At 36.3% G+C, this 20,830-nt stretch overlaps 1 protein-coding gene across 50 annotated transcripts in view; it reads left to right on the forward strand.

Annotated features, from left to right (window-relative positions):
• Positions 1-20,830, forward strand: part of RIMS1 (regulating synaptic membrane exocytosis 1) — a 450,375-nt gene that overhangs the window by 362,554 nt on the left and 66,991 nt on the right. For 44 of the 50 annotated variants that reach the window (XM_064486964.1, XM_064486968.1, XM_064486969.1 and 41 more), the window contains one exon: positions 3,074-3,240. The exons of 5 other annotated variants lie outside the window; for them this stretch is intronic. In XM_064486964.1, coding sequence (XP_064343034.1) covers positions 3,074-3,240 — 167 coding nt within the window. Of the gene's footprint in view, positions 1-3,073; positions 3,241-20,830 lie in introns of those variants that run through there. One more of the 50 variants, XM_064487012.1, reaches the window with a different exon arrangement.

Consider the following 20,830-nt stretch of genomic DNA (forward strand, 5'->3'; position numbering starts at 1 on the left):
ACCAAACACCAACAGAACTCGGTTGTCTTCAGTGCAAAGCATGACCAGACACATCTAGTATAATTCCTAAGATGTTTCAAACCTGGCATCTCCTTTAAAGTATTAAATGAACCTAACTCCATCCTGAGTAAGGAATTAGCACTAACTTGGATTTTGATAAAACACAAATCTGCTTCCGTATTCTGGAAATGTGACACTGTGCAATTTTCCCATTGATGTTAGACAGAGTCACATGCCTTGGTGATGGAGTGACATTCAGAGTTGGAGGGTGAATTTGCATGCAGGCTCTCACATTCTAAAGAGTTCTTATGTTCCCATAACCCAGGAACAGCAAGCAAGGTTGATGCAATGGGTTCCATCGGAAGCCACTGAATGTTCATTACTTACAAAAATAGCAGCCCTACTGTTAGAACCTCCTCTCACACCAATGACTTGTTTCTCTGCTCTGTGGTCAGTGTAACTTTCTCCTGAGGATGTTACATTTCTCAAAGTGTAATTAATGGGTTTCCTTTAAAATACTTCATCGCTAAGTAGGAAATTTGACAAATCATGCTTGAGGAAAAGTCAATGTGATTAATTCAAACTTTTAGCAGATTTTGAAAATAAGTAGATATCGTAGTAAAAAGTGAATGTAAAAGCCTTTCACTTTTCTTCAAATAGCAGTGTGAACAAAACCGTGACCCTGTGTCTGAATGATGGATTTTTCTTTACCCCAATATAAGAAATTTTAATATGACATACAATCTTTTAAAATCTCTTGTTTTAGCACTTTGCTGGAATAGTAAAATTTATATACAAAAAATGTGAGAAAGAGAGGGGTAGGTATAGCTCAGTGGCAGAGCACATGCTTAGCACACACGAGGTCCTGGGTTCAATCCCCAGCACCTCCATTACAGAAAAAGAGAGAGAGAGGAAGAGATAGAAAAGGGGGATTTCTTCAGTTGGGGAAATAGTTCCATGTACACCCACATGTCCTTATGCTGTAGTCTACATTGCTTATTATTTGCCAAATATTAGAACATTTGTTCTGGTGGTCAGTACAATGCCAGAAAAATCTCCCACAGCTGGGTAAATTTTTATTGTATTAGAAACCAATTCATTCACAGTCTCTCATGGTCAAGCTATCATTTCAGTATTTGGAAACATTCTGATAATTACATAATTAGTTTCAGAAATAAGTAATATAGAAATTAAGTTTGTACCCCAGTAATAGTATTAAAATCACATTCCACTATGTGTGCATATTAAATTTTTACATCTATTCTGTAAATAAAAAACAGTTCTGATTGAAATGAATCCTCTCAGTCAGCATCCTGCTATCAGATATGACAGAATTTGTTGGGAAACCATTAACACGTTACTTTGAATACATTGTCTTAAATAATATTAATTTTAGGTCAGACTTGAAGTTATATAAATAGCTCAGTTCTGAACATAATAACAAATATGGATTTCCTTTTGAATTATTTAGCATATATGCCTTTCAAAAACAAATCAGACAATTATGAAAAAATTCTTTGGAAAGATAATTCTATGGATATTCTATAAATTTGGAATTGTTGTCACACTTGTTGTGAAATTCTTTGCCCAACACATACACGTGAGAGGTGAAAAATTAACATTTTAATGACTTAAGCCTGAACTATTCTCATTTGAAGGATTATGAAATAAACATGACCCTTCCTCTAGGAGTTTTTTTAAAAAACATTATTGTCTTATAGTCCTTTTGTATATACAGATCCACATTTTAGCATCATTTCATTTAGTATTCTTTATCAAGACAACTGCATATACAAAATTTTAGAAAGTATTTAGATTATTTTAGATTTAGTAAAACTCATGGAGGGCAGAAGATGGATGAGCTTTTCTACAAATTTAACAAACTTTTGATATTTTCACACCTTAGCACATAAGTGCAAAATTAAATTGCTTGATATGAAACTTAAATACCCAGTGTTTGGTCATGTGTTCCTTTTAGTTATATGTTCTTTTCTTTTATGTAAGAAGTTATATTATCTTACCTTCCAGTATCTAACAATAGAAAATCAATTATATATTCGTTATTTATAAATTGCATACACTAGTATAACCTTACTATTTATTATGACTAAAACACATATAAAAGTAATACAGATAATATAAAACTATTCACTGTGTCATACATTGCAATAAGAGAGTGCAGTAAAAAGAAGAGTGGATTAACTGCTTTGACAGCTTTGCAAGTTGTAATCTTTTACCTAATGATTTCTAAGACATTTATCTTTAGTATTAATTTAGTAATGGATGACAATGAATATTAAACTATAAAGACACACTTAAATATAAGAGGTAGTGTATACTGAAATTTTAATAGGAATCCCATTTTTTTTGCTTTCAACACTTAGTGGAATCTTTTTTTTTTTTTTTTTGAGTCATTTTTTAACTTCAAGTCTTCGTTGAATAGTTAAATCTGAAAATGACTAATTACACCATGATGGAAAGTCAAAGTCTAGTCTTCTCTTCCACTGCTGTCCTTATCTCTGGCACAGCCTTTAATATCAGCCTTTTTTGTAGAGAGTTATATTTTTGGATGAAATTTCAAAAGTGTGATGTCTAGAGTAGGGAAAGTGTGTAGGGAAATTGAGTATACGTTTTAGAAAGACTCAGAAAGCACAGGCAGACGGAAGCAGTCTGTACCATGGATAGTGTAGAAGATGAGTAGAATTTGTAGCCAATAATGAAAACCACAGCAAGAAAAAATAAATTGATATACTAGAAAAAAAAATACAATTTTGATGTTTTGACACTTGTGTAAATAATTTCTTCAATGATTTTACACCTAAGCATTTACATTTTTGAGTCTTTTATACTTCAGTCCTTATAAGCCACTTCTTACCATTCAAAGGATGTGGGATTTTTGTATTGGAAATCATGGACTGCATTTAGTGTTTGGATGATTGGAGGTCCCACCCCTGTTTTTATGAAGGGGCACTTTGACTTGACGTGGGCAAAGCCGTCGTGAACTTCGCCATGTATGTCTCTGTGGTCCATGATCTGATGATGGAGCTCACGCTTTCTTGTTTTTAATCTTTAGTATAACATTCATAAAGATCAGTACAGAAGCTGTGATAACGTCTCTGCCAAGTCATCAGATAGTGATGTCAGCGATGTGTCCGCCGTTTCCCGAACCAGCAGTGCCTCCCGCCTCAGCAGTACAAGCTTCATGTCTGAGCAGTCTGAGCGCCCCCGGGGTAGGATCAGGTGAGTGGGCAATGCTGTTTGTACAAATCAGGCCTGCATCTGCGGGATGCAAATGCACCTAGCTTCCTGAATATTCTTGCTAAACTACTGTTCAGGTCAAGCTGCAAAACATTGCATTAAAATAACTGGGACTAGTGTGGGTTGAGAAATTACTAACTATTGTGTGTTATTGCCTAGACTGTTGGGTACCGTCTACTATCAGGTATAATTTATAACTGTTGTCATAATTCTGGAGATGGCTCCAAGTCACAGTCACAGGAGTTTCTTCTAAGATGATTAAATCCACAAAGTGTTCCGTGGACCACAAAGTCCAGTGTCAGAAAGCTCTCTCCGTGAAGGGCCATGTAGTAAACATTTCAGGCCATGCAGGACAGTCTCTGTTCCAATTACTTTTCAATGTCATTGTGGTACAGAAACTGCAGACAAGTGAGCATAGTTGTATTCCAATAGAATTTTATTTGCAAAAAAAAAAAACAAACAAACAGAAAGCCGGCTGTGTTTCCCCATGGGCTGCATTGTGCTGGTCTCTTCTTTAATCCCAAAGCAGTTTGTCTGCCTTCGGGTGGACATGATAACAAAATACACATCTCTATTTTACATTATGTGTGTGATAAGAAATTTGCATGAAGTTTGCTTAAATAATTCTGCTGAAGAGAAAAGACCTCAGGTATCCAATCCTGCCCTAAGCAAAGCAGACTCAATATGGACAGGGCGCATTTTATATTTGTTCTTAATGAGTTTTCAGAAATAGAGGTTTCATTGAAGGAGTTTTGTGGTTGATGAGAGATCCAAGAGATAAAAATGCTCAAAATAGGAATAATTATCTTTCTAATAATCTGGAAATCTAATATTATTGCACATTTTGATGTTTTAGAATAAAATGTATCTTAGAGCGTTCCATCTCCTGGGTTTTTCTGTACCTACCTCATACGTTGGAGCCGATTGAGAGCACTTATCTTACTGTTAATTAACAATGACATTCTCTGAGACTCTACATGAGCAAGTCCAATCGGTAAAGACATTAATAGAAAAAAATGTTTTATCTCTACTTCTAATGTTCTCAGCATCTGGTCCTATCAGAATATTAAGTTCTCTAAAATTAAAGGAAGAATTAAAAGACCTAAGTATGTAGCCACATTAAGCTGTTGGGATAAAGGGGTAAAAATTATTCTAATTGATTCCTTTTTACTGAAATATTTTTAAGATATTATTTCAAAACCTATTCAACTTAGCAAGAATATTGATACATAGGGTTTAAACAAAGACCTTTCGCTTTTAATTACTGAAAACAGTTTACTAATAGTTACAAAGCCATAAAGCTTAAAGCAATTTTGTCTATGTTCTACGCTATAAAGTATGATGGATTTAATTGAACATATATTACTAACCAACTGTGAAAACAATATATGGGTCCATTGTCATTTTCTCTTGAAGTTTCAGGAAAATGGATTCTTCAAAAATTAATCGTCAGGAAAAATTTGGCTACATGATTTTTGAGGAAGAAAGTAAAGAACAGAAAACTTTTAGGCAGCTCAACAAGGGACTAGAATCTACCTGGGAGTGTACTGGAGCCAGGGTTACTTTGTGGGAAATTGAAGGTGATGGGGAGGGGGGCAGACCTGAAAAGGATACAAATAAATTTCTTAATGACAAATCCATTTTCTCTGGGCATTTCCCTGTTTTCAGCTCCCCTTTCTCTTTGTAGTTTCGATCACATCTGAGCTGAGAGTTATCTTTATGTAAGTGCATGACATCGATTTAGGCAGTAAAGCTAATGGCTAAGTAAGTTTCCCCCAAGACTGACATAAAGAGGCATATTTCCTGTAGTCCTGTACTTCAGGTCCGGGATTCTTCATATGTGGTGCATATTTGATTTTTTAGAACATTTAGGAGGAATAAAGAAGGTGCAGTGAGATATGGGAAGGGACCAGTCTTTCTTCTGACATTCAGAGCCCAGTTATCTGTTTATGTACATTCTTCTCCCTGAATATCCTCATAGGCAGGCGCACGCGTGCGCGCACACACACACACACACACACACACACACACACACAGAGAGGTATGCCATGTCTACTATCAACCATGTGGTAAAAACCTCTGAGGAGAGTTTGTAATGGAAAAAAAAAAAAAAGAACAAAATGACATCAGAGGGTTACAGGCTTTTCTGCCTTAAATGTTCCCTATTCCCATAAAACTGTGAGTAATGATTATTCTCAATATATGACTGCTTCTTATTTCTTTTTTTTTAGTAACTAACACCTGCCTAAGTTTTAAAATTCTGTTTATTCAAACTCATGGTTAAAAGATGAAAAATCTGATCAGTATGATAATAGACGTATTTATATTTCATAATTGGTAGCCAATTCTCCAATGAAGACATACAAATAGCCAATGAAAAATTGCTCAGTATTGCTAATTATCAGAGAAATGCAAAGCAAAACTACAATGAGGTATCACCTCATACCAGACATCATTTAAGAGTCCACAAATGATAAATGCTGGGGAGGGTGTAGAGAAAAGAGAACCCTCCTACGCTGTTGGTAGGAATGTAGTTTGGTGTAGCCATTATGTAAAATAGTTGGAGATTCCTTAAAAAACTAGGAATAGACTTACCATATGATGCAGCAATCCCATTCCTGGGCATATATCCAGAGGGAACTCTAATTAAAAAAGACACATGCACCCCAATGTTCACAGCAGCACTATTTACAATAGCCAAGACATGGAAACAACCTAAATGTCCATTGACAGATGACTGGATTAGGACATTGTTGGGGGGGGGGTGTATGTGTGTGTGTGTTGATTTCTGTTTTGATACGATCACTAACCAGTAAAAGAACTGCAGTAAGTACACAGCTTCTGCAGAACTTAATTTATTTTCCTGTTTAACGGTTCACTCACTCATCCGTTCATTCACCAGTCATTTATTGAGCACCTATTACATTGAGGGACCACACTTGGTACCCACTATATGCTGCAAAGCAAAACGGATGTGATCCCTCGCTCTGTGGTTTTAAATGACTCTTAATACATATGAAACGTTATTATGTGTGTATTCATCTGGAAAATGAGAACCATATCCACCACTTCCACCCCACAGGAGTGAGTGAGAAAAAGTGATGAGTCTGTCAGATTGCCCTCGATACATGATTGTAGCTCAGTTTCTCCCTACAAGATGTGAATATTCGAGTTACTCTGAACTTTTAAAAGTTATCCCTAACGTGTCTTAGAGGCAGATGGCCGCCATAGGGTATGACACAACAGCTTTCAAAATCTGGATTTTATTATTCATGCTTAATTTTTCCACCTCGCTTTATGATTTATGATGAGCGGGATGAATGTAAGCGTTGGTTTGGAGAAGTTCAGTTTCATTAGCGTGAAGGTTTTCAGGTCATGCTCTCAACTGCAGGTGTTCGAACGAACATTACTACCTCTGCATGTTCCCGCGTACACACATACACATTTGAAACAGAAGAAATAAAAGATTAAGAGAAGACTTAGAGAGCAGGGCTCACGCTTAATCCTTCCACTAGAGCAGTTTTACAAGTAGTTGTTTCATCCACTGAAGACTCATTAAAAATATTATTTTAAAAAAAGTAAAGAGGACAGATCGCTGCCTTAGAAGCATATTGTAAACCAAACTATGTGGCACAGTAAATTCTGGCGCTATGATGTGCAGGAAAAAAATTAAAATATGAGATCGGGTTCTAATTCTTTAGCTATTAAGTATTCTGAATTCAGATAGTACCTTGATTTGGCCGACAGTTTTTGTATTATGTTTGCAAGTCTTTGGTATAATACAGTGAGGAAAAAGCTCTAATTTCAAAGAAAAAGAAAACTTGCAGACTGTTTGGTTTCTATCAGGCTTATTGGTCCATTTTCCTACAGCACGTTTTGTGTCTTAATCATGCACTTGATGTATGAAATAGAAGAAGTACTTGTGATTGCTTTAAGCGTGTTAGCTTTACATAGTATAATAACAGTCTGTCCAAAGGAATATATTTTATTTTCAAATTCATGGCTTCAGCACGTAGTTAACAGACTTCATTCTACGCTTGGTATATGTTAAATTTAAAACAGTATGGTAAAAAATTTAAAAGGCTTTTTTTTTTTAGAAAATCATCATGTAGAGCTGTCTTTCTTTACTCATTTTAAAATATGATTACCTTGATTTTAAAGAGGCCGTCCTAAAGCATCAACGCTATAGCCAAATCCATATTGATCAACACTTGCTAATTGAATACATACGTCATGTCCCATATAGTGAATCAAGAAACCATAGACCCATAGAACTTGAAAGATTCTCAAGAGACCATATATGCTGGCTTCCTATAATTAGTGGAAATGTTTTCTAAGTTATCTGAATCATCTAGAATAATTAATGGTCTTCTTTGTTCCTTTGTAAACTAAAACTGCAGGTATAACAAGAAATCGTTTGTGTGTGTCCGTCTTCAGTTTTATGATATGGTTTTATCACCTGTGACTCATTTATATTCTCTTATGGTTCAGATGACATGATATGAGAGATTACTTTCTAATGTTTCAGTGTTCACTGAATATATGTGTGTGTACATATATACTTAGTTGAATTTATAACAGATTGGAAATACATGATGATATACATATTTTTTAATTTTACTTTTTATTTGAGTGTAGTTGATTTATAGTGTTAGTTTCAGGTGTACAGTAAAGTATTTCAGTTATACATATATATAAAATTCTTTTTCAAATTCTTTCCCATTAGAGCTTATTACTAGAAATTGAATACATTTCCCTGTGCTATATAGTAGGTCCTTGTTGTTTATCTGTTTTATATTCAGTAGTTTGTATCCGTTAATTCCAAACTTCTAATTTATCCTTTCCCCCCTTTCCCCTTTGGTAACTATAGTTTGTTTATGATATTACTTATATGTGGAATTTTTTAAAAATACAAATTTTATTTAAAAAACAAGGATATCTATTTTTAACTGATCATTTGTAATCATTAAGATCCCTAAAATGATTCTTAGAACAAACATAAACAAAACGTTGGCTTATTTAATATTTGAACAGAGTAAGTATATTTTTTCTACCCCATTACCCACCTGGTTCCCAAATCAAAAAGCTGGAAGGCACACTAGTTTTTAACTATCCCTCAAGCCTCCTTCTAACACATTACTCCTCAATCTTTTCATTGTTATCAAGCCCCTAAGGAGACTTTTGGATGTTCTTTTCCTATAGCCCTCCCTACCTGACATTTTAATAACACAGGTGTCCTGTATCTGTTTATCCACTGTGGCCCCTTAGGGGACCACGACCACTGTGTTACCTAGGATCTTCTCACCCCTCTTATCTTCACCAAGAACCAATTACCACCTTTGGGAGCACATCACTCTCACTGAGAATTTGTGCTCAAATGAGTCATCAAGTCATATTGATTTTATGTCCCAAATCAAGCTCCTGATCAGAGACTGAAGATGACAGAGAACAGATGCTTTCATTCCTCTCTCAGTGCCAACTGTAAACTACCCAAAATTTGGTAGGAAAGGGACTAAAAATTTCATCTACCGTGAAACTAGGAGACCACCTACATCCTTAAATGATATAAACTATAGAAAACAGCCTTCAAATTTAGTGATGTCTGGACTAAAATGAGGAGAGATACCTAGACTAGATGCGGACATGTTCAGCTCTTGAATCAAATTTAAAGTTCTCTAAAATAAATCCCTCAGCCTTGAAAAGCCCCATCAGAAATGTCCACCCGGAGCCTGTGAGAACTAGATGCGGGGATGCTCTAGACGCAGAACATCCTGAAAGCACATCTTATGCCTCGCAGTGGCCAGTGACCTCTGTACGGAGGAGAAGTCTTGCTAGTCCCGTTCTGTGGAAAAGGGGTGCGTTGGGGGCTGTAAATAGGGGTCAATAGGAGAACACTCCACAGTGTAGTTTGCAAAGAGATAAAGCACTGTAGCACAGTTATAGCACATACATCGTTTTGACTAACCATGTGGAGATTCTGAAAACATCCCTGGTCCGGATGATTCTCATCTTATTGGGAAACAAGCAGTAAGGTGACACAGCCCTTCCAGTTCCAGGTATGACAGGTTAGCTCTTACCAATTTGAGCATCCCGTCTATAAACCTACAAAAACAAAACAAGAAGAAACAAACAGGTGGAAAACTGTTTGAAGGCGCTTGGAAGCAACAAAGCAGACAGAGAAATTTGAGGCATGGCAATCCTCAAAAGAAGGAAGGAACACAAGTGAGGCCACCTGTACCCATCTCCTCTGGAGGGACACCCAGTCCGGTGACATGACATCAGAGCACAAGCAAAAAGCAGCGTACAGGCTGAGGAGACAGGTGTCACCCTCCAGGAACTGACAGAGAAGCTGGAAACTGTGGAGGGCCCCATATTTGCTACATTCCCCTAGTGTGTTGACTGCTGAGCTGGGCATGCGCAGAGGAGGACAGCTGCAGCTGGAGGATTAAAGAGCTGAGCCAAGGTCCCAGCTGCTGCCTGGTGGCTGGGAGATGTAGATCCACCTGAAGGTAGAGGGGCATTTGATTTCCGGTACAAATTCCAGGAGGGCCAAGCTCTGGGAATAAGCCTCACCCTGTATAAGTCATGGTAGAGCTTTAAGCCCAACTCTGAAAAAAACAGGATTAATTCTCTCTACGAACCAAAAAAAAAAGAAATCAGCCTTGCAGGGGAAGGCATAGCCCAGTGGTAGAGGGCGTGCTTAGCATGCTTGAGGTCCTCAGTACTTCTATCTTCAGTACGTCTATTAAAAAAAAAAAATTAAGTGAATAAATAAACCTAATTACCTCCCCCTACAAAGTAAATAAATAAGTTTTAAAAATAAATATATAAATAAAATAAAAATAAGATTTCTTTTAAATCACCCTTTTGGAGGAAAATCATTCCATGCAGAGCCTCTGTAGGTTTTTACCCACAATGTACGGTATCTAATTTAAATTTACAAGGCATACTAAAATTTTTAAATTAATAAAAGAGGACCCATTAACTAAAAACTACTAGCAATAGAGTTATCAGAGAGGGACTTCAAAATATCCATGATTCATCTGTTTAGAAAATAGAGGTTGATGGATGTTTTCAGCAGAGACCTGGAATCCATTTTTACAAACTGAGTGACGATTCTAAAACTAAAAATATACAAAAAACCAAAAACCCTAATAGCATATTTAATAGGTGGATTTAATGGCACCTTAGAAACAGCAGAATTGAGAATTAGTGAGCTGGTCCGGGGAAAGTATATAAATTGACACACGGAGAAAAGGGGGAGAAATTGCAGGACTACAGGAGACATGTGGGATGAGGAGGAAACATGTATGTGTAACTGGAGTCCCAGAGGGAGAGGAAGTGGCAGGAACAATACCTGAATCCAGGGGGACTGGCTGAGAATTTTCCAAAAGTGATGAAATAGATCAAAATATAAATCCAAAAACCTTTCAAATTCCTAAGATATGTGAAAAGAAAAAAAATGTAGCAATATCATGATCAGAGTACTGAAAACTAAAGAAAAAAAAACCATTCCTTAGAAGAATCCAAATTTGGCCCATTGTCTGTTTTTGTGAATAAAGGTTTATTAGGACACATTTGTGTCCCTTTGATTAAATATGATCTGTGACTATTTCTCCACCTCAACATCAGAGTTGAGTAGTTGCAACAGAGACAGTGTGGACCACAAAGCCTAAAATATTCACTCTTTGGCCTTGACAAAATCAATTTGCCTAATCCTGGTGTGGGTGAAATCTACAAATTCCCTGAAAAGCACAACTTACTAAAAATAACATAAGGAGGAATAAAAACTCTGAAGAGTCCTGTTACCTGTTTTTTATTTTATTTTATTTTATTGAGTTTTAGTCAGTTTACAATGTTGTGTCAATTTCTAGCGTAGAGCACAATTTTTCAGTCATACGTGAACATACGTATATTCATTGTCACATTCTTCTTCAGCGTGAGCTACCACAAGATCTTGTATATATTTCCCTGTGCTATGCAGTATAATCTTGTTTATCTATTCTATATATACCTGTCAGTATATACAAATTTCGAACTCCCAGTCGGTCCCTTCCCACCCCCCAACCCCCAGCAACCACGAGTTTGTATTCTATGTCTATGTGTGTGTTTCTATTTTATATTTAAGTACTTTTGTCTCCTTCTTCTTTTTTTTTTTTAGATTCCTCATATAAGCGATCTCATATGGCATTTTTCTTTCTCTTTCTGGCTTACTTCACTTAGAATGACATTCTCCAGGGACATCCATGTTGCTGCAAATGGCATTGTGTTGTCATTTTTTATGGCTGAGTAGTATTCAATTCTGTAAATACACCACATCTTCTTTATCCAATCATCTGTCAGTGGACATTTAGGCTGTCTCCATGTCTTGGCTATTGTAAATAGCGCTGCTATGAACACTGGGGTGCAGGTGTCTTTTTGAAGTAGAGTTCCTTCTGGATGTATGCCCAGGAGTGGGATTACTGGGTCATATGGTAAGTCTATTCCTAGTCTTTTGAGAAATCCCCATACTGTTTTCCATAATGGCTGCACCAAACTGCTTTCCCACCAACAGTGTAGGAGGGTTCCCTTTTCTCCACAGCCTCTCTAGCATTTGTCATTTGTGGACTTTTGAATGATGGCCATTCTGACTGGTATGAGGTGATACTTCATTGTAGTTTTGATTTGTGTTTCTCTGATAATTAGCATCACTGAGCATTTTTTCATGTGCCTATTGATCATTCGTGTGTCTTCCTTGGAGAATTGCTTGTTTAGGTCTTCTGCCCATTTTTGGATGGGATTGTTTGTTTTTTTCTTATTAAGTTGTATGAGCTACCTATATATTCTGGAGATCAAGCCTCTATCAGTTTCAACTTTTGCAAAAATTTTCTCCCATTCCATAGGTTGTCTTTTTGTTTTACTTATGGTTTCCTTTGCTATGCAGAAGCTTATAAGTTTCATTAGGTCCCATTTGTTTACTCTTGCTTTTATTTCTATTTCTTGGGTAGACTTCCCTAGGAGAACATTGCTGAGATGTATGTGAGATAATGTTTTGCCTTTATTTTCTTCTAGGAGGTTTATTGTATCTTGTCTTATGTTTAAGTCTTTGATCCATCTTGAGTTTATTTTTGTGTATGGTGTAAGAGAGTGTTCTAGCTTCATTGATTTACATGCTGCTGTCCAGTTTTCCCAACACCATTTGCTGAAGAGACTGTCTTTATTCCATTGTATGTTCTTGCCTTCTTTGTCAAAGATTAGTTGAGCAAAAGCTTGTGGGTTCATTTCGGGGCTCTCTCTTCTGTTCCACTGGTCTATATGTCTGTTTTTGTACCAATACCATGCTGTCTTGATGACTGTAGCTCTGTAGCATTGTCTGAAGTCTGGGAGGGTTATTTCTCCAGCCTCTTTCCTTTTCTTCAGTAATGCTTTGGCAATTCTGGGTCTTTTGTGGTTCCATATAAATTTTATTATGAATTGTTCTAGTTCTGTGAAATATATTCTGGGTAATTTGATAGGGATTGCATTAAATCTGTAGACTGCCTTGGGCAATATGACCATTTTAACAATATTGATTCTTCCAATCCAGGAGCATGGGATACCATCCCATTTTTTTAAGTCTTTAATTTCTTTAATCAGTGTTTTATGTTCTCCATGTATAAGTCTTTTACCTCCTTGGTTAGATTTATTCCTAGGTATTTTATTACTTTGGGTGCTATTTTAAAAGGGATTGTTTCTTTACTTTCTTTTCCTGTTGATTCATTGTTAGTGTAAAGAAATGCAACTGATTTTTGTACATTAATCTTGTAACCTGCTACTTGCTGAATTCTTTTATTTAGTTCTAGTAGTTTTTGTGTGGACCTTTTAGGGTTTTCTATATTTAGTATCATGTCATCTGCATATAGTGACCATTTTACTTCTTCTTTCTCAATTTGGATCCCCTTTATTTCTTTTTCTTGCCCAATTGCTGTGATTAGGACTTCCAAGACTATGTTGAATAGAAGTGGTGAGAGTGGACAGCCTTATCTTGTCCCAGATTTTAGAGGAAAGGTTTTCAGTTTTTCACTGTTGAGTACTATGCTGGCTGTAGGTTTGTCATAAATAGCTTTTATTATGTTGAGATATGTTCCCTCTACACCCGCTTTGGTGAGAGTTTTTATTGTAAATCGGTGTTGAATTTTATCAAATGCTTTTTCTTCATCTATTGAGATGATCATGTGGTTCTTGTCCTTTCTCTTGTTGATGTGGTGTATTACATTGATTGATTTGTGCATGTTGAACCACCCTTGTGTCCCTGGGATGAACCCAGCTGGATCATGATGTATAATCTTTTTTATGTGCTGTTGGATTCTATTTGCCAATATTTTGGTAAGGATTTTTTCATCTATGTTCATCTGATATTGGTCTGTAATTCTCTTTTTTGGTAGTGTCTTTGCCTGGTTTTGGTATCAGGGTGATTGATGGTGGCTTCATAGAATGAGTTTGGGAATACTCCCTCCTTTTCAATCTTCTGGAAGAGTTTGAGAAGGACTGGTATGAGTTTTTCTTTGTATGTTTGGTAGAATTCCCCAGTGAAGCCGTCTGGTCCTGGACTTTTTTAAAGATGATCTTATAGTTGTTTCAAATTTTCCCACAAGGGAAACTGCTGACTCAGGTGATTCACTGGTAAATTATGCCAATATTTAAAGAATAAATGTTCTCCGTCTTACGCAGTTTTTCCAGAGAGTAAAAAGGAGTAATACTTCCAAACTCTCTTTGGGAGGCAAGTCTCTACTTGATAAATTTGGGAAGGACATGATGGGAATATTACAGGCCAAAACCTCTCATTAAAATAGACAAAAGACAATAGGAAAATTTTAGCAAATTGAATTCAAATAGAGACCACTTTTTAAAATTCCATCTGTGGGTTTTTTAGACATTTTTTAATAGCAGGGTGTTTGTTCCACCTCAGTGGGATCTCCCTGGAGACTCCTGTTCCCTGTGTGGGGAGGGACCAAGCCAGGCTGGACATGGTCACTGTCACCCCATGTCAGTGTTGCCATGAGTGGGCGTGGCTCCAGCATTGTCTGGTCACAGGGAGATTTCTGGTCTCTGACACAGGGTGATCTGTCTGTCCATCTGTTTGTCTCTATCCATCCATCTATCTCTATATGAGAGAAAGAGAGAGAGAAATTCTGAGAGAGAGAATGAGAATACATTATGAAGAGGACAGTTTTGTTCCGTAAATGTCGGACTGGTTTAAAATTCTGTGTAATCCATTAGAGAAAGAAAGAAGGAAATCATATGATCATCTCAGCATCTCGGTAGATACAGGAAAAATATTTTATAAAATTCATGACAGATATAATAAGATACGTTAGCAAACTAAAAGAGAATTTTCTTAAAATGATAAAAGTTATCTACAGTCACCCTACAAGAAGCACCACATTTAATAGTGAAACACAGAACACTGTCCCTCTGTGTTCACTGAGGCCACTCTCCCAACTTCTAGTCAGCATTATTCGGATGGTCCAGTGTTGGACCTGGCAGTGTAGCAATACAACAAGAAAAAATAAATAAAAGCAGTAAGATTGCACAGCTTGTATGATTGTGAGTATAAAAAACTCAAAGGAATCTACTACACAGTGTTAGAATTAATACATGAATTTAACAAAGTCACCGGGTGCAAGGTCTATATATAAAAGTCAATTGTATTTTGATGTGCCAGCAACCAACATTAGGAAATGAAATTTATAAAATGCCGTTAATACAATAGAATCAGAAATATGAAACACCTAGGAATAAATGTAATACCTAAGTAAACTAACTAGGAATAAACTACGTAAGCTGGAGTAAATTAACGAAGTGCAAGTCCTCAGTAGGAAGACTACTCAGAGCCTCATTTATAAATCCACATACATGTTTAAGAGTGAAAGTCAGCAAGGATTGCACAGAGGCAGTGACTTCCAAAGGTCTGGCCTCCTTGAAGGGATTAAATATAAATAGTGAACTAACCTGAGTGCACCCCTCAGTTCTAACAGGTGCCTCCTCTCAGGGCAGGTCCACTAGATGCGTTCAGTGGGTGTCTGATGCCCTCTTGGTTATGAGTCATCAGACCTTGTGGTTTAGCTCCTGGGAATTTCTAGATGGGCGCCTGGGAGTGGTCTCTTGAGCATCAGGTTCCTTTTGTACTTGCCACTTGTGAGTAGTAACTTCTGTATTGATCCAAACTTACGTGCAGGACTCAAATAATTTGGATTGACTTTCAGCATTTTTGTAAAGAGCACTGAGAATTTATATGCACCACAGCCATCTTTGAATAGGCCTTAAATTGCTTGCCCCTTTTTAGGCTTACTGTGGAATCATGGTAGACCTCTAGATTCTTTTAGTGTGTTAAATGCACAGAAATTGGTTACAATGGTTTTTAAGCTAAATTTGTCATTAATTTAAGAGTGGGGATCATCTTTACATTGTACATCATATGCTTTTCTTGAAAGCATCCTTACTTTCTGAAAATGAAAAGATATTTCAGGCCCACATTTTTTCATTCTATTCCAAAGTTTTATGCCAGCCACATTACATTAGAATAATGAGCCGAAATCTGGCCCCAGGTTTGATTTCTTATATGAAGGGGGAGGGAAATAGCTCAGTGGTAGAGCACATGCTTAGCATGCATGAGGTCCTGGGTTCAACCACCAGTACCTCCATTTAAAAAAAGATGGAGTATGATTTCTTATATGATTGATCCCTTGTGTGTATTTCGGTAGTACAAAGTCTTTTTAGTCTATTTTAGGGACAGTGAGCTCATGTTGCTTTAATTTTAGTAATCTTAAAAAAAAAATCTTGCTTGAAATGAGTTTCTGAATTGTCTCTCAACATAATTTAACTGATTTGACAATGCACACTAGTCTGTACTTTACTATCTATGGAATTTGTGTGTATTTTACAGTTGCTGGCATGTCATAGTTTAATTAGCATTATTCTTTCTTAAAGATACATAAAACAATGATGTAGCTTAATATTGATAGCATCTTTGATTTGATTAAAGGCATATAGATTATCCTACCCCCTTTGCCATTTTGTGGTAAGGCGTAGCACACCAAGTCGTATGTGTTAAGTCTTAAGGTAAGGCAGAGCAATAGCACCACCAGACTTTATTTACAGTACCTATGGATATGAGGTCCCCCCAGTTCTGCTGATTCAGGATATGACCTCCTTTGTTACCTGTGGTTCTAGGATCCTGTAAGCCACAGAGCACTTACTAGACCAGGTGTCTGTGCAGGTCGTAATAGGGATTGAGTCTGCCATGAGGTACAGCTTTTGTCCCTTAATGGTAATTGCCCTTCCTGATGAAATGAAATTTGTTCTCAGCTAAATATTTAAGATCAATTCGTCACTTTAACAGAAAACCAAATTCTTTTTGTTTTGTTTTGTTTAAATTTTATTTTATTGAGTTATAGTCAGTTTACAATGCTGTGTCAATTTCTAGTGTAGAGCACGATTTTTCAGTTATACATGAACATACATATATTCATTGTCACATTCTTTTTCACAGTGAGCTACCACAAGATCTTGTATATATTTCCCTGTGCTACACAGTATAATCTTGTTTATCTATTCTACATATGCCTGTCTGTATCTACAAATTTCGAACTCCCAACCTGTCCCTTCCCACCCACCTCCCCTCTGGCAACCACAAGTTTGTATTCTATGTCTATGAGTCTTGTTTCTGTTTCTGTATTTATGTTCGTTTGTCTTTTTCTTTTCTTTTCTTTTCTTTAGATTCCATATATGAGACAGAAAACCAAATTCTAATCTTGCATTAATGTACTATTTATCAGTAAATGGTTCATAGACCTTTCTTATTATATGATGAATATTTCTATCATATAGAGACAGTTGGTCAAAGTTTTATTTTTTGGGTCTTTTGACTTACTGTTTACAACTACAATAAACCAGGGTAACTAATTCACTTTCTGTAAACCCTCTACAGTTTTTCACCCAAGTTCTCTCTTTTACTATCCTCATTCATATTCCATGTATTTTATTGTAAAAAAAAATTGTTTCCTTCTTCTCCTTTGATAAATAAAAACACGTCTATTACTTTGTATATGTCCTATATTTTTGTCACCTTAGTTTCCAGTGTAGAATGAGCCATACATATTAATTAGAACTTTTAATCCAAGCTTCTATTTCATAGAGAAAATTGGGAGGTAGATAATTGAGCATAATCGGCTGTCATATGGAACAATTTAGCCACCAGCCCTGCAAGTTACACAGCACAATAATAAAACATCCTACACCCACAGTATCCCGTAGAGTTGCAAAAATGTAAACCTTTACATCACCCAAAGGCAAAGCCCCTGTGTACCTAATTAATCACTTGGATTATGTTTAAGCTGACATCCAGCCAACTTAATTACTGTTGATATCAGAGTTTTTTCAGAATTATAGGTCAGTGTGGTTATTACATAATTTACATTTTTCACAATTGGAAATGTTGATGGAAGGAACGTTAGCTTATCCACTAAGTCAAATCAATATATAAAGTATAGGAATTCCATATGAACTAGTCTGTTCGTGAGAAAACCATCCTAAATCTTAAACAATAAGATAAAATTTTGTGTTTGTGTTAAATAAAACGCTGATAAAGTCTGGAAGAAGACATAAAGCTGGGTTTTGTTTTTTTTTTTTCAGATTTGAGATGCAATTCACATACCATAAAAATTCACCCTATTAAATTGTAAAATTCATTGGTTTTTAGTATGTTCCCAGTGAGTTGTGCAACCATAACCACTGTCTAATTTGAGAACATTTTTATCATCCCTGGAAAGAAATCCGTACCCATTAGCAGTCATCCTCTCTCCTCTAATCCCTGGTGAACACTTACCTACATTTGTCTCTATGATTTTGACTATCAGACATTTTATTTAAATGGAATCATATAATATGTAGCCTTTGAATCTGGCTTCTTTCATGTAGTATAATGTTTTCAACTTCCCAAGTTCATTACACGAATCATTCCGTCTTATGGGTGATGACATTCCATTGTCTGGATAAAACACTTTGTGTTTCATCATCAGTTCATCAGTTCATCAATTGATGGGCATTTGGGCTGTTTCCTCTTTTTAACTGTTACAAATAATGTTGATCTGAATGTTGATGAGTAAGTGTTTGTATGGATTTATGTTTTCAGTTCTCTTGAGAATGTATCAAAGAATGGGATTACTGAGTAGTATGGCAACTCTAAGATCAATTTAACTATGTTTATGTTTAACTAAACTGCCAAACTGTTCCAAAGTGGCTACATCATTTTACATTCCCACTAACAGTGTATGAAAGTTCCAGTTTCTTCAGATTCTTATCAGCACGTATCACCTTTTTTTTTAAGTTAGAGCCATCTTGTGCATGCAAAGTAGCATCTCATTGTGGTCTTCATAAAGCTGTTTTTAAGCCAAATTTATCAAACTAGTCTCCAAGGATTCACTTTGATTGTGGGTTTAGATTCTTACATTAAAATTCTTTTGAGTTACCAATTTCTTAAGAATGGATTTTTCTTGAAAGACAGGCATATTCCAGGTATTAGAAGTTCATTTTTTTTCTCTCTGGGAATTCTGTAGTTAACTGTAGAATTATCTAAGTACTTATTTGTCTCCATCGATCAACCAGAAGAGGAGTTCTATTAAATTAATATCTGTCTGCCCACACCAATATCTCCAGGGTATATGTAAGGTAAGAGGTTTTTATCACCCATTAAAAAGACTATTTTTTACACATGCAAAGGAAACGAGCAGTTTCAGATGTACCACTTTGCCACAGACAAAAATTGGCACAGAAACCTAACCCTAGAATTTAAACGGCTGTTCTTTTAGGTACACAAGCCATTTTCTTGAATGATATGAACTTGAGTAACATGCAAACAAACAGACATGCAAGACTAACAAACCAGATTTTCTGTCATGTGCCACCCAGCTTTCAATACATCCTGATGTCTGCCATCCGACAGACTGCATCCATCCGTAGATAGATTCCCTATGATTGCTGCCACCAGTGAGGAATTATTACCAGTTACAAACAAAGCAGTGTAAGAATCAGATTCGCCAAGAACCAGGACCAGCAACAAACAAAACAAAACCAGGGTCAAAAAGAAAACAGAGAAACAGAAATTGAAGGTAATATTCTGTTGCCACTTGGCATTAAATCCAGGAGCCAGGAAAAAGCATCGTTGGGTTTAGAGTTCATGAGGTGCCTTGCTCAGAAAACACAGCTCCCGCAGACGTCCATTGGGACATTCTGATGGGACACCTGACACTCTCAAAACATAATTCTCCTAATTGAAACATAATTATAAGAAAAATAGATGCATGTTACTATATATAAAATAGATAAACAAGGACTTAACTGTATAGCACAGGGAACTATATTCAATACCTTCTAATAAGCCATAATGGAAAAGAAACTGACAAAATATACATGTATGTATACCTGAAATTAACATTGCAAATTGACTACACTTCAATAAAAAACAAGAATAAAGGAGAAGTTTTTTAAGAAAAATAGATAGCAAATGTCAGAGTTTAACTCATTGGTGAGAAAACCAACAGGGTGACAAACTGGTTCCTAAGACGATGTCCTTGTATGTACACATATATCATCACTGAGAAAAAAGGCGCTGCTGAAATAAGGTTACTAAGTTCGATTCAAAACTAGATAATGTTCTCTAGGCCAACAAAACCTTAACCTTTGGGGTTATCCTCTCTACTAGTAGTAGTAATCATTCGCTCCTCGTCAGTTCTCTTCAAGTTAACATCTAACTTTTAAAGAGTTGTCAAATGTTTGGACCATGATTATTATGAGAGTAAATAGTAAGTCAAAAAATGTTACATTCCCCTAGAGTCAAATGATCCTTAGGGAGATTATTAGATAATCCTCATGCATGGCATTAACAGATAAGGCAACTTTTTTCTGGTCTCAAGTCCAAGTTTACATTATTTTTGTTAACAGAGAGGGGGTGATTATTACTCTGAGCACTTGGTTGATGGGGGTATCTTTAATGAGGAATGAAGATTCGAGAGGGAGCAGATTTTTCGTTGGGTTGAACACATTTTTGAGAGTCTTATTAGACACACCTGGGCAGGTTTGTCACTTATTGACTGAGATAAAATGCACAGCCTAAAAGTTGAGAGTTATGCTTTATTTGGCAAATTTCTGAGGTCTCAAGCCCGGGACACAGCATCTGAAGAGACTAGGAAGAGAGGACATGGCAAACAATTCTGAGATTTTTCAGCATAAAGTCAGTGGCCAGGAGTCGGGGCATCAGAGAATAAAGGTGGGGGTTTTTTGTTTGTTTGATATTTAAAGATGGGTTACAGTATAGTCTGTAGATGGATGGAACACGTGTTTTTACTTCATCAGTTTACTCAGCAATAGGAGGGATTCTGGAGCAAATTTAATGATTCATGAGGTGTGTGCTGATATAAACCATCAGAATCCTAACATAACCAGTACAAAATATAAAACAGAGGGCTAGGACTCCAAAAATCTTTATAAAATCAAGAGCCTTAAAAGTGAATCAAAGGATTCAGGCTCATCTGAATGACAGGAATGGTTCCTAGGC

The sequence above is a fragment of the Camelus dromedarius genome, chromosome 6, assembly GCF_036321535.1.
Source record: "Camelus dromedarius isolate mCamDro1 chromosome 6, mCamDro1.pat, whole genome shotgun sequence".
In the NCBI taxonomy this organism is placed as follows: Eukaryota; Metazoa; Chordata; class Mammalia; order Artiodactyla; family Camelidae; genus Camelus; species Camelus dromedarius.